At 39.8% G+C, this 15833-nt stretch overlaps 2 protein-coding genes across 2 annotated transcripts; both read right to left on the reverse strand.

Moving 5' to 3' along the window:
- Positions 1-71: 71 nt before the first annotated feature.
- On the reverse strand, positions 72-2391 carry LOC141914154 (putative histone-lysine N-methyltransferase PRDM6). The gene is made up of 7 exons (XM_074805421.1): positions 2277-2391; positions 2092-2203; positions 1939-2015; positions 1658-1858; positions 1151-1316; positions 809-1012; positions 72-733 (listed from the first exon to the last, which is right to left on the reverse strand). The coding sequence occupies exons 1-7, from the start codon at positions 2340-2342 to the stop codon at positions 72-74; spliced, it is 1488 nt and encodes a 495-aa protein (XP_074661522.1). The 5' UTR covers positions 2343-2391.
- A 4198-nt stretch (positions 2392-6589) lies between these two features.
- LOC141914155 (aminopeptidase N-like) lies at positions 6590-15049 on the reverse strand. The gene is made up of 19 exons (XM_074805422.1): positions 14343-15049; positions 10794-10903; positions 10554-10700; positions 10171-10308; positions 9917-10071; positions 9703-9816; positions 9485-9619; positions 9265-9396; positions 8995-9164; positions 8818-8897; positions 8475-8599; positions 8335-8390; positions 7981-8128; positions 7812-7894; positions 7609-7713; positions 7351-7518; positions 7086-7226; positions 6893-6974; positions 6590-6739 (listed from the first exon to the last, which is right to left on the reverse strand). Exons 1-19 carry the CDS (start codon positions 15047-15049, stop codon positions 6590-6592), a joined length of 2946 nt encoding a protein of 981 aa, XP_074661523.1.
- Between the last annotated feature and the right edge of the window lie 784 nt (positions 15050-15833).

The raw sequence follows: 15833 nt of genomic DNA on the forward strand, positions 1-15833 counted from the left end.
TAACAATTACGAGGAGAAAGGGAGAGATTGACACTATATAACAATACTTCATGAAATAACAGTTATTGAAGTTACACAGAATGTTTGGTTTTTTTATGGTAATATAGACCAGCGCGTTGAGTGAATGATTGATCACATAAATCACAATGATATGGCTTTTCACCACTGTGCAGTTTCATATGTGTCTGTAGATTACTACTCCGAGTAAATCTCATACCGCATATACTACATACATATGGCTTTTCGCCTGTGTGTATTCTCATATGTGTCTGAAGATTACCGCTATCGTTGTATGATTTATCACATATTGAACATCTATATGGCTTCTCTCCACTGTGAATTCTAAAGTGTCTCTTTAAATTACCATTGTGAGTGAAAGTTTTTCCACATACATTACACTCAAACTGTTTTATCCCTGTATGGACACTAATGTGTGTCTGTAAATTACCATTGTGAGTGAAAGTTTTTCCACATACATTACACTCAAACTGTTTTATCCCTGTATGGACACTAATGTGTCTTCTCAGATCGGCGGCTCTACTAAATGTCTTACTACAAACTCCACATGTTTTTTGTTGTTCATCAGTTTTTTGCAGTTTAATGTAAATTTGATCGGCTACTTTACGAACCTCGGCGGGGTCGGCGTCCGGGTGTTTCCGACGGATGTGTTCCATCAGTGTATTGGCCGTACTCAACGCTGGCCAGATGCAAAACGGACAACGATATTTATCGGCTAGAAAAAGAAAAACATCAATTTAGACTCTTTATTTGAGGCAAAATTGAGAAAATTGGATGAATTAATTGGTACCTTGAACCGGTGAAATGTTGAGTGTCGAAGATTTGATTTCGCCGAGCGGTTTAATTTCCATATTCTTGGGTCGATTTTTCGAGATGATTTTCATCGTTGTTTTCACGGTTTTATCGCGTGACGATTTCCCCCAAGCTTTCGATTTACAGTCGATACCGATTTCCTTCGCGTAATCTTCGCCGTACCAAACCAACAGTTCACGACCTTTAAAACAATTTCATACGAAAAATGATTCTTTTCGATCTTAAAATGATAATGTTATCTATTTTAATGGTATAGATAGAATCTAATGATTCTAGCTGATGACGAAATGGCAGATTATCGCGAAGAAACTTTTCCTACCGGGATTAATGTGTTTGATAGTTCTATAGTAGATTTCTCCGTTATATTGAAACGCTTCTAGATTCTGTTCTTCCTCGTTTCGCGCGCAATTCACAAATCTCATCCAGTTTGATAAACTCACGTCACTGGCATCGATGAAATGATGTGGTTTACCGTCTCGACAAATCTGTAAAATAACGAGGTAAAACTGCGCATGAATCACGAGAGACAAGTAAGATGTAAATCCCACAATCACGAGATCGAAAAAGTTATTTAAAAGATTTTTTTCGAAATTTTTTGAAAACCCAAAATTTCGGAAACCCAAATTTTCGGTTTGATGCTAAAAACCATTTTCAAGGAATGAACTTGGGATTTACATTTTAAATCTGTAAAATACAAATTCAAAATTCTCACCTAAGTTCAGTAAACCCTGCACATCATTGAGACCAATGAAAATAATCCATGTCAACAAAACCCACTCAATAATCTGGTAAACTATTTGAAATCATGGATCTTGATTTTACTTACGAGCCAGGCGTAACCAGATTTATGAACCTCCATTTCGTCGTAGCGTGATCGCAGTTCTCCTTCGTACGGTCCGAATCTAAGACCAGTTAACAGCAGTTTATCGGTAAACACACCTCTTCCAGCTCGCGGTATTTTCGATTTCTTCACCATTAAACCGTCGGGTACCGTCTCAAACGCTCTATCGGGTTTTCCCTTCGGCACCTGTGAAATAAATTCAATCTCTTCTTCATTTCTTGTTTCTATTTTCAAATGATTTTGAAAAATCTCTTCATACAAATTACTTTCGAGTCGTTGATTATGATGAATTTTCCGTGTTCCTCGCAACCATCCAGATATTCTTGATTACAAATTTCACAAACTAAAAAATATTCCACAAATGAACAATATGACGCTGGGATCAGGGAGATCAAAGGGGTTGATCTCTGAACACTTACATATAAACTTGTCATCCTCGGGCATTTCTAGTTCGGAATAATTTTTGCGCGCGATGTTACGTTGCGGCCGGTTTGATATTGGTTCCGTCTCATACAGTTCACAAAGGGGAAGCTGAAAATAAATTTGGTTACAATTCAATTGACTCCATACCCAAACTAGATGCCGTATTAGATATAAAACTCACTTGAACTCTGGGTCGTTTAGTCTGAGGTGCCGGTTTATGTTGCCCTAGAATTGAAGACAATCCCATTAATAATCCCTTCAGATATTGCAGTAGTCACGAGGTGTCTATTTTGCTCTTACTGGGCGGCACGAGGGGTTTGAAAATGTTAGCCATCGGTTCTGGTTTAGGCTTCGCGTTCCACTCCTTGTCGGGATCATCTTCTTCGTCGTCTTCTTCGACAGTTCTTCTTTTTTCTTTCTTGTAACGTTTCAGCATGAAATCAGGTTTTCTGGCCGGAATTCCTGGAATCATATTTAGAATTCATTTTAAAAGTTATTTATGGCCCGTATCCAAGCCTTGCAACTAGACCAGTTTGAATAGATTCATTTAAATCTAGACAATTTTCTTAAAGAGTTTGGGGTATCCTTCACTGATGAGTAGGATCACAGCTTATAGAGCACTGAGACTGGAGACTGTCGACACCATTTCTAGAACTGCATGAAGGAACTTGAGTCGACTCAATATCAACTCTGGCCAGTCAGCTTTTCATCTTTTGATCTTAAAATAGGGATTGACCCTGTGATTTATTTGATTGGTAAATTTCGTTTGATTTTTTGATTTGGTGTCCCTTACAAACCCACCACACCTGCCGGGAAAGAAACAGGGGGTTTGATTTTGAAATCGGAAATCGAAGTACAAATATAGTTGTGTGATCGGCGGTCGAGTTCACAGAATTTTTTGTTTAAATCGAAGTACATAATTTGAAATTTTCGGTTCCGGTTCATTCTAACAATCTTAGCCACTGGACATAGGGCACAAGCCAACTCAATTAGTTTGTCTCAGTGACTGGACACAAGGCACAAGCCAGCTCAATTAGTTAGTCTCAGTGGCTGGACACAAGGCACAAGCCAGCTCAATTAGTTTGTCTCAGTGACTGGACACAGGACACAAGCCAGCTCAATTAGTTTGTCTCAGTGACTGGACACAAGGCACAAGCCAGCTCAATTAGTTAGTCTCAGTGGCTGGACACAAGGCACAAGCCAGCTCAATTAGTTTGTCTCAGTGACTGGACACAGGACACAAGCCAGCTCAATTAGTTTGTCTCAGTGACTGGAGACAGGGGCACAAGCCACCTCAATGAGTTTGTCTCAGTGACTGGGCACAGGGCACAAGCCACATCAATTAGTTTGTCTCAGTGGCTGGACACAGGTCACAAGCCACCTCAATTAGTTTGTCTCAGTCACTGGACACAGGGGACAAGCTAGCTCAATTAGTTTGTCTCAGTGGCTGGACACAGGGCACAAGCCAGCTCAATTAGTTTGTCTCAGTGGCTGGACACAAGGCACAAGCCACTTCAATGAGTTTGTCTCAGTGACTGGAGACAGGGGCACAAGCCTCCTCAATTATTTTGTCTCAGTGACTGGACACAGGGCACAAGCCACTTCAATTAGTTTGTCTCAGTGACTGGACACAGGTCACAAGCCACCTCAATTAGTTTGTCTCAGTGACTGGACACAGGGGCACAAGCCACCTCAATTACTTTGTCTCAGTGACTGGGCACAGGGCACAAGCCACCTCAATTAGTTTGTCTCAGTGACTGGACATAAGGCACAAGCCACCTCAATGAGTTTGTCTCAGTGACTGGGCACAGGGCACAAGCCACATCAATTAGTTTGTCTCAGTGGCTGGACACAGGTCACAAGCCACCTCAATTAGTTTGTCTCAGTGACTGGGCACAGGGCACAAGCCAGCTCAATTAGTTTGTCTCAGTAATCATGGGTTGAGCTTCACTGAAATAAGAACATTAGTCAGAACGACACAAGGACTATAGAGCCTGATGGATGCTTCAAGAACTGTGTGAACTGCACATCCCCTGCTATAGTGATAAAACATTGATGAGGAATTGTTTGCATTGTCGTTACCTAAACATTTCAGCATTTCATAATTCCGACGAACGTTTCCCAAATGAAGTCTTTCGTACGCGCCGATTTTCTTCCATTCGGTTTCCGTGAAAAATTCCTCGATCGTCAAATTTTCCACTTCCTCTAACTTTGCTTTATCGACCCCTGGGAAACCGTCAATCGTCTCTCCCGAACCACTACCGGCGCTACTGATATCGGCGCGCTAAAAAATAATGAGAAAATATACTTGTAAAGGGAGAAAAAGATTTACTTCTCACAAACACCAATGTTCCCAGGGTTGCACATATCCTTATGCAAATGTTATTGTTTTATCCAACTGCCTTTCTTGGGTTTCTTGCCTCGGCCCCCCCAGGGGTTGTTTTGCTCATTTTTTTGGGATGCAATTCTACTCGTTTCTATCATCTATTTTCAGGTTTTTCAATGTTTACTTTTCTAAGTACACAACGTACATTAATTTGGAAATATCGAGCAGTTCCAAAACGCTCAGAATCCATGAGAAAAGAGACCAATTTTTCTTGAAAACTTTTTGAGAAGGATCGACTTTTTTACTCCGTTTTTGACCCAATTAATCACAATAAATCACTCTTAATAACAATGAATATGAAACCTGAAACTAAAAATCAATCTTACTTCCTCTGTAGACATTTTAATCAGACGATTACAAACGATTTCAATTTCAATTCGAGCGTCTGCCAGCGGTTACGCACTCCACAGTAAAGTGTACTACTGCGCACGCGCGATGTGTACTATCACCACCACGAATAAACCTATCCTCGCCTGCCGCGGTCTGTGTTACTCGTTGATAGGTTTGCTCCGCACTCCGGGCTCAGTTTCGACCGGATCAACCTCTCATTTCATAAATCTTCGAACCTAGGCCGATATTCGGGTAGTTTAGAGGATGGCGTCGATGAATTGAAGGTCCAAAGCAACACCGTGATCCAGTGATTCGTGATCCATTGAAAATTCGGTTGTACCATCGATTGTGCCAGCAGAATAATCAGCCTGTTGGTTGAGGCTGCCGATTTACCAGGTTGATGATGATAAAGAGTTCTCGTGCTATCCTTATATCGACTGCGTCGGCTTTCTTTCCGGCTCGCGTAACGGGCATCTTGGTTTCTTGCAAAAATTCGGTTCAGATGATTAGATTGAAAATGTTTGCCATATCAAAACAGACATGATTTGAAAAGCAGTGATTGCACTCAAACAATGAGTTTTTCAACACCTCTACAGCCTCATGTGGATTCAGGCTGCGATTTTGTGCCCGTCACAAGCGTATGGGGCTCTCACCGGTTTGAAATGTTTGATACGACATTTTAAAAACCATGTCTGCAAATAGCGTTGGGTTTGAAACTATTATGGAATTTCAACTCGCCCTCTAAAGACTGCAGATATCGTGTGCATTTTTTCTAATGAAATATTGAATAGACAATAACTATACCGTTTATTTAAAATTCACATTAATTTATTTAACAAATATATCGATTATACATTGAAACGAGATGATAGAATTTAAAGACAGGATAAAAATGATTGACTCAATAATTTGCGGCATTTTGCTGGAACATAACTTTCCATTCAGAAGTAGGTCCCCAATGAGATATGATTTGATTTTTGCCAATTTAAACATTTACATTTATTAGATTAATCGTCGATTAAATATAGACATATATCGATTACAGTATACGAGAGCGGGGAATATTAATATTTTGAACACAAAATCGACCACATTTAGTTGAAAAAACAGTATCGTGTAAAAATATACATTAACAATTAATTTTGACCATTTACACTTTACACAACAATTAACAACATTACGCACAATGTGTTCACGATCACGTGGGGGAATATTCAAGGTCAGGTACCCGTTAGGTTTAACCGTCGCCATCTTTATTTTCATTTTTTCATCACATTGAAAGTATACATGTTTACATATACGGATAAATCGTAATCACAATTATAATTAAGATGTAATAATTATATATTTACATAAATCATGTACACATTTTGTTTTTACACAGTTTGTGTTTTTTCAGTTGAAAATGGCAGTAAAAATAACGATTTATGATAAAATTTAACCAAACATTAAATAATTGTATGCGTTTTGCGTTGCGCAAGCCTAATTTAAAAAAAAAAAGAATGCCTTGTCCTTAAGGGACCCGCACTGTTTGTTTCATTGTTAAAATTTCTACCCAGTTTTTAGGGTTCAATAAAATGTAAAAATATAAAACGGGAGATTGTGTGCGTTACTGTGACAACCCGTTACTATGACAACCCATCCCTGAATGTGATAAGACCTGCGCATGTGTGGAGAGGTCTGATGATATGTTGCCACTGTGAGAAATGGCTGCTTTGTCGCACATATAGGTGTCGCTGTCAGATCTTGTAGGCCACTAGATGGCGCTGCTTGTTCATTCATCGTTTATTGTTTAACTGTAGCCAATCGGAAATAGTTTTGAAGTTATTTTCCATCCATTTAACATTCGATGCCATCAAGGCCAAGGCATTGTTCGCTTCATTGCGGGCTTTGCCGTCTGGCGGTTGTTTTCGGAATAATTCTTCGACCTGAAATAAAGAATTTATTTCATTGAAAAATTCTAACCTGACTAACGGTTGCTGCTCATCAAAAGTATACATGAAACACCAATGTAACATTTCTATGTCGATGTATCCAATTTCTGGGTTCAGTTTTTCCAATTGGCTCCACGATGTACTAACCTGATTTTGTTCATATTTGGTGTTTAATTTTGAGGTACCGTGAGTAACCACGCTCCGCAACACAAAATTATCATTGCGGAATCTACAATTAAAATCATAATCAACAACTTGAATGAAATAGTAATCTTTTCAAATCTTCGCTCCGAAGATGCTTTGTATTCTTGGAGTGAATTCCAATTGATTCTTTTGATACCTTTCATTTAACTGTTTCCATTTCGTCAACATAAACATGTAAGCAACATTCTGCCCTAGGGGTGTTGATGACAGGTAACCAAACACCACTCTGATATCCTGTTGTCTTATCTTCTTATTATCAAAACACCAATTCGCGTATCTAGACAAATTATCAAAGTTATGACGAATACAAATTTGACAAAATAATGGAATATTTTTGAAGATGCCTTTTACAGTCCTTGTTCCAAACGAATAGCTGGACTATAGATCTACATCAAGCTTACCTCCACAGTAACCACGGTTCTCTGGTATGCGCCAAAGCCATCATCATCGTTTCTCTTTCGGACGCTACGTTCGTCGATTGAGACTTATTCCATAGAAAATCCCATTCGTCTGAACTGCCCTGGCTGATACCGGTAGCGTATACTGTCAAAGCATAGTCGGGTTCGACTCTGAAATTAAAATCCGACATAAATATCTCAACGACCAGAAGAACATGTTCATCATAGAAATCTGAAATCTGTTCGAAAGGAGCTACTTACGGTTTCCCATTTTCCATCCAATCTTTGAAGGCTTTTTGTGCATATTGTACCGCCTCAGGTACTCCCAGACGGCAAGCAGAATCCAATAGAGTTATCTTCAAATTTCTACACGAAATTAAAAAAATACTTCGATATAAGTTTCATTAGTCATCACAATGATTTATGAATAAACCTCGCAGAACATAAGAACATGTTTATGTTACCTTTCAGGGAGGTTCCCCTTAGGACGTCCGGTTCCAACACCCAACCTTCGGAACTGCGGAGCTACCAACCTTCTCATGAATTTCTGAAAAAAAACATTCATTTATTCATTACTAACAAAACCTCAATCTGAATTATTATTCAAGCATCTATCACCACGGTTCCCTGTACCTTAAATTCGCCATAGATTTCACTGCGACAAACCATTCCTTCTATAAACGCTATCGAATTTATAAACGTCTTCCACGGGACGAAATCTTCCTCTTTGTCCAAATATGACGATATGTTCAACGCGATCTTATAGTCCAATTTACCAGCCCTGGAAAACAATGGTGAAAATAGGCATAGCCGTTTCTGACATTCGGCCCGCAGTTGCTGAAGTTGGTTAAAGATAACCAGTGGATGAATACCATAGTAACAATGAACTTTTGATTGTCACTATATCAATTATCCACTGGTTAACTCTAACCAACTTTCCAGCAACTGCAGCCTCAGCTGGTTTAGAATTGAAGAGTATAATTTTACCTAGCCAGATTGAAGGCATCATTGATGAGACCTGCTCGATTTGCAGATGCAATCACCTAATATGAAATATAGATATTCATTACTTAGCGGATATAAAATGAAACATGTATGTCAGCAGTTTTTAACGCTGAAATTCATACCGTTCTATCACGTTGTAGCTGCTCAATAAGTTTCTGCCATAGTCCGACATCGTAATTCACTCGGTAGAATCCATTATGATCCCAGTTTCCTACTATCCACGCATTATCAGGCACATAGATTTCACCTACAGAAACAAGATACCAGTTCAAGTTTGAATCCAACTCATACGCCAGTCTGGGGCTGCAGTCGCTCAAAGGTTGGTTAAAGATAACCCGTGTATATAGTAACTATGAGCTTTTAACTGCCACTATGTCAACCTATCCACTGGTTATACTATGACCAACTTTTCACCAACTGCTGCAGCCTCTGTTGTGTAAAGCTCAGATGTGTCTTAGGTCAAACCTGAGGTCAAACGTAACCAATGTGTCCTCGGCGTTAGATTGTCTTGTGTTATATATTGAAAAGGAATGAACCATTTGTACCTATGTAAAAATAATCAATGCATGACTGACAACAACTTTTGGAAAAAGGAAACTATCAGTTGGTTTTATTTGATTGTCTACCAGTCGTTTTGCTTACCCATATGGACTGTCAGTTGGATTATAAACCTGGTCAGGGTTCAATAAGAACCTCTCTTGTTCTAGTAGTATTCTGTCATTACCGAGACGTTTAATGGTAATAACCGGGAATCCCATCTGTCGCGTCCATGTGTCCATGATTTCACCAATATCATATTCCAGATTGGAAACCTATGTAAACAAAGTTGGAAGTGAATGTGACAAACAGGAAAGATTTTGTCGTCGTTAGTTTAATTAAGAATGTCTCATAAAACGTTGCCTTATTATTTACCTCTTCAAATGCGTGCCAAAGATCTATCATTTCAGCATTACGATACATGTATCTATTTACATATTTCTGAAGGCCTCTTTTGAAGTTTTCCCAGCCGAGGAAGCCCCTCAGCATCCTCAAAGTTGCCAGACCCTATATCGTTCAAGTATGTAACGGGAGATGTTATGTCTATACTAAAAATTGATAGGTTTATCAAAAAAGTGTTATTGATAGTGGTCACCTTATCGTAGGAGATAGAATCGAAAAACTGCACAATATCATCGGGGTCCTCGATAGGGGCAGAGACCGGATGTGACGTAATCAGCGAGTCTTTCGTCATCACAGCGAATACACTGTCAATCAACTGCAGATCGTGCTACAGAAACCAATAGAAACCGTAACAATGATCTTCTTAATGCATGGCATTAGACAAAAGCGGAACATGGATCATTGTCTTACCACTTTCCATGACGGGTAGATATAGTCCATAGCGAAATACATTAGTGTACTGGCGAAACCTTCGTTTAACCAAAGGTCCTCCCACCATTTCATCGTAACCATGTTCCCGAACCACTATATGAGAAACCAAAATATTGCTGTTTGTTCATTTTTATCTTTTTGTTTCAATTCATAATCAACTTGATTATCTTCCGTTTGTCTTAAACGTACTTACAGTATGCGCCACCTCGTGGGCAACTACTAAAGTGACGAAGTATTTATTCGACAATGCGGATCGTTCTGGGTCGAATAACAGGGCGGTCTGGCGGTAGATTATCAAACCCCAATTCTCCATCGCTCCAGCCGCGAAATCCGGAGAGGCGACCTGATCTAACATATAATGCAATCGATAGAACTAATAATATATAACAATACTCGTCACGTTTACGACTGTCTGATTGGATATCGTCTAATGATTCAACCTCTCACCTGATTTAGGAACAGTGTCGTTCAATTGGAAATAATCCGTAAAAAATTCGTAGCACTTTCTCGAAACGTTCAGAGCGTATCCAGTTTGATTGTAGGCTTCCGGTTGGGCCCAAATACGTATCTGCGAATAACGAGACACTATTTTTAAGACCTTCTCTTGAATTCAAGTGCCTAGACCATCGTGTATCAGGTTTCTAACATTACAATGCCTGGGGAACCCCTACAAACTGCTGTTCTTCTGGCCAGGGACTCGGGGTGTGGCTACTATGAGCTGGTTCAACTATTTTTTTGTTTTTACGGTGGTGACCTTTTCAAACTCATGCATGGTTTGCCTGGGATACGTAATTTCCTGCTCATGTAACTTACTTTTGGTCCGATTCCACCGGAACCTTCGCGGAAAGTAAAATCCGAAATGACAAATGCAAGTAGATATGAAGACATCCTGGGAGTATCGGCAAAATCCGCTTTTATCCAACCATCAGGGAGAGTTGTGTTTCTAATCGAAGGCATATTGGATAATGCCGTGTAACCTATCATAGAAAAACAGCATAATCATCAATAATATCATTAGAATAATCATCAGCAGATTTTAGTGTGACTGTGTTAGAGTTTTGTTAGCTAACCCGGTTGGTGAATCAGTGATATTCCATAAATAGCTTTCATAGCCGGTTCATCGAAACATGGGAATACGCTACGAGCGTCGATGGCCTGCAACTGCGACGCGAGAAGGTACCTGAAAAAAATCAGTTGAAAACTAAATTCCAGAATGAGCATTTGTACGGATTATGTGGTCTTTCATTGCTCTCTTGAGTCGTCATGAAAAATTTGTTCATGTTGTGTGCTCATTGCTTTTCCGATGTGACAGTCGAATTAGTCTTTCTCGGAAGATCACCACTCCCCTCATTGGCCGAGAAGCCATCACGTCCAGGGTTGTCTCATCATACAGTCGGTTGTCTGCGTATACGCGCAGTGACAATTAGTCAAATTAATTCTGGTATCATTGTCAGGATTGTGTTGTCCTGAATCAAGGTAAACGTAACTTTTGTAAAAGGCAGTTTGTCATTCAGAGAGGCAGACAAGGACAGAGAGAAAGGCGGTCCTTGGTGATACGTGAATGTTCGATTTACCAAACACTTGAAACGACTTGTGATAAATAATGATTGATAAAGTAGAAATAGTAAAAGACAAATATCTTTTTGGACAGAGCGGGAGTGGTGCACTGTTGAAAATTTTGTTTGCTGTTTTGGACAAGAACCCAAGTGACTGCACAATATCCCCGTTCGCCAGTTCGCGCAAATGACTTGAAGACAGTATGAGAAGAGTCTCTGAGAGAGGCAGTAATTGAGTTTTGTCAATTTGCCGTTTATCAAGGTAATTTGCTGTGTAGAACAGCTCGCTTGTTTCCAGGCGCTGAAGTGCTGCTAATGAGTTTCGTTGACAACATCTCCCGGCGCCAACAATCGTGAAGGCTTTAGTTTGAAATTCGAACGTAACGACAAAACCAAGTATGCCGCGCACTACCTTATCGAAACATTTAGGGACTGCAATTTTTATTTGCACAAGAAAGTGTCCTACAAATTGAATAATTAATGAAATGATTTGGTTACTTTAGTTGAGAGTATTTACATAAACTAGTGACTGTATGGGTTTGAATATAGATTTAATAGGCCTACCTGAAACTTCCATTTACTGGGAACCCGGGCTCTCTCTAAACTCATTAGTGGAAGCCCTTCAAGTGGTGGTTTAAGAGTATGATGCAAATATTTCATATTCAAATCACTCTCGGCGCATCGAGGCCAAAACATTTTGCTTCCAAAATTAATGATATAAGCTTACAGATTGAATGAATACTTATGCATTCCAAAAATCTTCAGTTTGAAGATGAACAACATACACAACATTCTTGGCAGGTCCCACTAAAGTGTCGCTTGAATTGCTCTATCAAATATTGTTATATCTGTTGCAGTATTCGATGTTTGTCCTGAAAAGTTTAATGACAAATATCTCACACTTTCGTTTCTGTGTCATTTGCTTGTATTCGATCATAAGTACTGTTACATGCACGGTGTAGTGTGTCGGCAATGTGACAGTTTGACGGAGCACTACCTTTACTCCCACCTTCAAAGCATTTCAACTCAAATGGCATGATTTTTTTTTCAAAGTGACTTAGCTTCCGTTGTATCTTGGAGTACACCATTTGTTAATGCCGATGCGATCTGTTTTTCTGTGCATGGACCCATCATGTTGCAAAAGAGGTAGGCCCAAAGGCACCTCATTTGCAACATGACCACAACAATCCTGGACAACAACTGAATATCCGATATCATTTCAGTTCTGTTGTAATTAGAAGGATTTGCAACGTTCAAGCTAAATCACACAATATATTGCCGAAATTCCTTGAATATGAACATTGTTGCCATGTCTGTCTAAACACTACCCTGATTTTGTTGTTTTGGCCCCAAAAGAAAAATATAAACTCCATTTCGTAGGCATGGTTACAATGTTCAAATTCAAGAAATTAAAATGGATCCTTTCCTAGTCTCTGATTCTACTTAATTGAAGGAGACTCTTTGTAAATCCTTCTAAGTGCAGAACTGGTATAATATTCAGCTATTTTCCGCGATTTTTGGCATTCTGTTAAGAACTAAAATGAAACCCAAAAAGTAAGCAAAATAGAATAAAACAAGTCTCGTCCATTTGTAAGGGGCTATAGCTTCAACCGAATGAACTCTAAGACTCCGTTTCAACGTGGTTTGATTTTGCTACCTTTTCGCTGATAGCGTACTGAGCAATACAGACATTTCCCATACTTCAACCACGCGTAACCCGATACTCAGAATAATAGCGTCAAGTGATGCGAGTTACACATCCGGCGTTGACTGAAGTGCCACGGTGATGATTCACAACTACCTCAATATTCTCTACTCATTCCCCGAGTTTGGCAGAAACTGGGGCGAATGGAACTTGTTCCGCTTGATGAGCACGTAATACAAAACAATATCGACATTGACGAGGATGGGATATAGAATTAACAAAGTTAATGTTTTGCCCAGCGAAGAGAACGTGAACTGGCCCCTGGGATGCGAGTGCTCGTAACGGTTGGTTCCGGTAGCGCGCGTAGTGTAATTGAATAAACTCTCCGTAGATTCTGCGCACGGGGTAATGATACATTTGTGATAGGCGGTCGACTTTCTATTGATCTTTAAATTACATTTCAAAATTCAAACATATCAATAACATCCCAGAATTATTAGGTTATCTCTGATCAATGGAAACCGTATCCCTGTATCTGGTATCAGCATTCTAACATAGAGGATCACCTGTACACTGTTGAATCTGTGGAATTCTGCCCCGAAGATTCTTTGGACAAGTTATGGCTGTGGATCATTGACTTAGGAGAGGTTTTCCCATGTACTGTCTTATATTGTCCATCATTGACATTATCTCTTATTTCTTTACTTTCACTTCGTTTTGAAGCGTCCTTCCCAAAAGACAGTGGCAGTGACTTATCTGCCGGTCGTCCAAATACCAGTTCACAATAAAGGGCAGGACGCATGCATATAATGACACTTATGACATTGTTTCGCGGCTGTTGTCGGCATATTGAACCAGTTTTATATAATGTCTTTATTGAAAATTGAAAGGTCGTTAATCAAGAATAGATATTGATTGTGTAATTCAACCAATAGCGCTTCTAGAAAAGAAATTCTGATACTCTTCCAACGAAAAGGCATCCTTCATGGTAAACTCAGAAAATTCTGGCTAGTACAATGGTACTTGAGGTACTTAGGTACTTAGGTACTTAGGTACAGGTCCGTAGCAGGCCATCTTTTATTTTAAGGTACCCACGCAAATGTTAGGTTCTGGGAATACTCGTACAGAATGCAAACAGAAGCAATTTCCAAATTTTCTAGAAACATTTGAGGTGAAAATTTTGCTTCTTTTTCCTACAATTTTGCCTCAAATCAACTAAGTTTGGAAGCAAATTCTGAACGAAAAACAAACGAAAAAGTTTTACCAATTCTAGTGAATCTTCTGAAATCGATGCACAAATTTTCCTAAGACTGGCATAAGAGGAGGAGGTGGCGGTTGGCTTCGTTCTAACCCAACCGAATCCCCCTTACTACGGGCAACAATTCCGTCCACAGCGACTTGGACTCACTACACCTTACCTTTTCTGTCCAGTTTTTGTCCGATATGAACTCCTGTAGATCCCCTTTAGATCATCGGTCACATTACCGGTAAAGTCGTTCAAAACAATTTCATATTGTTTTCCCTTTTCTAACGCGTCGCGCATACGTATCACGTAGAACTGACGCAGTTTCACCTCGAGTTGTTCAACGATCGGTAACTGGCGACTGTACCCGACACCGAGGGACTTCACGAACACGCGCGCTGGGTCTATCTTTAATTTCGTCACGTGTACTATAACATATTCCGTATCGGACATACATTCAACCCGTATTGCGACCTTTCCACGAAATTTAAAAGTCGTCAAATCCACTCGTAATTCGATTCTATAGTGGGACGGTATGATATTGCCAGGTAAACGAATATTAGCCCAGGGTAGGCTGGGATCTATGGTCGGCTTGACCGGCGCGTATATCGTGATTCTATTTGCCGCGGCCGAATCGTCTTTCGTTCCTGAAGGCGGACAGTTATTACGCCCGCCTAGAATACCACCTAATATAATTACAATAAGCACTAAAACGCATATTGTCAATGCAGTGAGTATAGTTTTCGTACGGGAGAAGTAACAGTAACCGGCGTGTCGCGGGTATCGCGACGTGTTATTATTTCCTATTATTCTCACGTCCCCGTCGATGGATTTGTGATCGGCGTTGATCGGACATTTCTCGGCCATATTAGAATCGCCCATCTTTTCCATCGGAAATCTGCAGTTGTTTTCTTCGGTCCTGAAAAAAGTGAAGGCACGAAATTAAAGGGTCGAATAAGAAATTGTCGTTTTGTATGGATGGTTAAGACACGCGTTGCGTTGCTGCATGCAATCGGTGTCGGTTTATTGTCGACAATCATTAGTTTGATCCTTCGCATCCTGTTTTGGACGAAATAGTCCGTGAAATGGATCACGCTCATCCTTCTGATGTTAGATCGTATCGTCGCCATTGTGTGTGAAAGGTCAAAAAATAAAGACGCATTAACACGCAAAAAAAGAACATCTGCCAATTGACGAATCAGCTTTGCTTTTAGAGACGTAACGTAATCAATACAAAGAGAAAAGACAACTGTAAAAAAACAAGCGAATGAAACGTTTGCGATTGATTTGTTTTTCTCATGCCGTTTGATTTCACTAGATATGAAGGAGAGCTTGCTGCTGCTGCTGCTGCTGCTGCTCTTATAGAAAGCTTGTTCACATAGTTTCATTAGCGATAGATATAACATGATCGTCTGGTTATTAATCAGCCATAAAAAGAAAAACATTATGAAATGCGTGTAATGTTGACTTTGTATCACGGGTTGTTTTGTAACTGCTGCAGTGTTTATGTTGCCTTCTGTCGCGTTCTCTTCTAGAATATGATGCACTAAAACCCTTTAGGGTACGATAAAGTGTGAGGCCACCCCATCACAATTCAATTGTGTCTTAGATGAATTCAATTTGAACCGAAATTCAGCCAGATTATGTGATAACAGCGTATGCTGCG

The sequence above is a fragment of the Tubulanus polymorphus genome, chromosome 12 (genome assembly GCF_964204645.1).
Source record: "Tubulanus polymorphus chromosome 12, tnTubPoly1.2, whole genome shotgun sequence".
Lineage (NCBI taxonomy): Eukaryota > Metazoa > Nemertea > Palaeonemertea > Tubulaniformes > Tubulanidae > Tubulanus > Tubulanus polymorphus.

Coding starts and splice junctions, on each gene's coding strand:
- LOC141914154 (XM_074805421.1), bottom strand. CDS start 2,342: ATGGGATTGTCTTCAATTCTAGGGCAACATAAACCGGCACCTCAGACT. Junction 1,317..1,657: donor AATCTGGTTACGCCTGGCTC/GTAAGTAAAATC, acceptor GTTATTTTACAG/ATTTGTCGAGACGGTAAACC. Junction 734..808: donor CAACATTTCACCGGTTCAAG/GTACCAATTAAT, acceptor TTCTTTTTCTAG/CCGATAAATATCGTTGTCCG.
- LOC141914155 (XM_074805422.1), bottom strand. CDS start 15,049: ATGGGCGATTCTAATATGGCCGAGAAATGTCCGATCAACGCCGATCAC. Junction 10,309..10,553: donor TACTTTCCGCGAAGGTTCCG/GTGGAATCGGAC, acceptor TCTTAAAAATAG/TGTCTCGTTATTCGCAGATA. Junction 8,391..8,474: donor AGCTACAACGTGATAGAACG/GTATGAATTTCA, acceptor ATTTCATATTAG/GTGATTGCATCTGCAAATCG.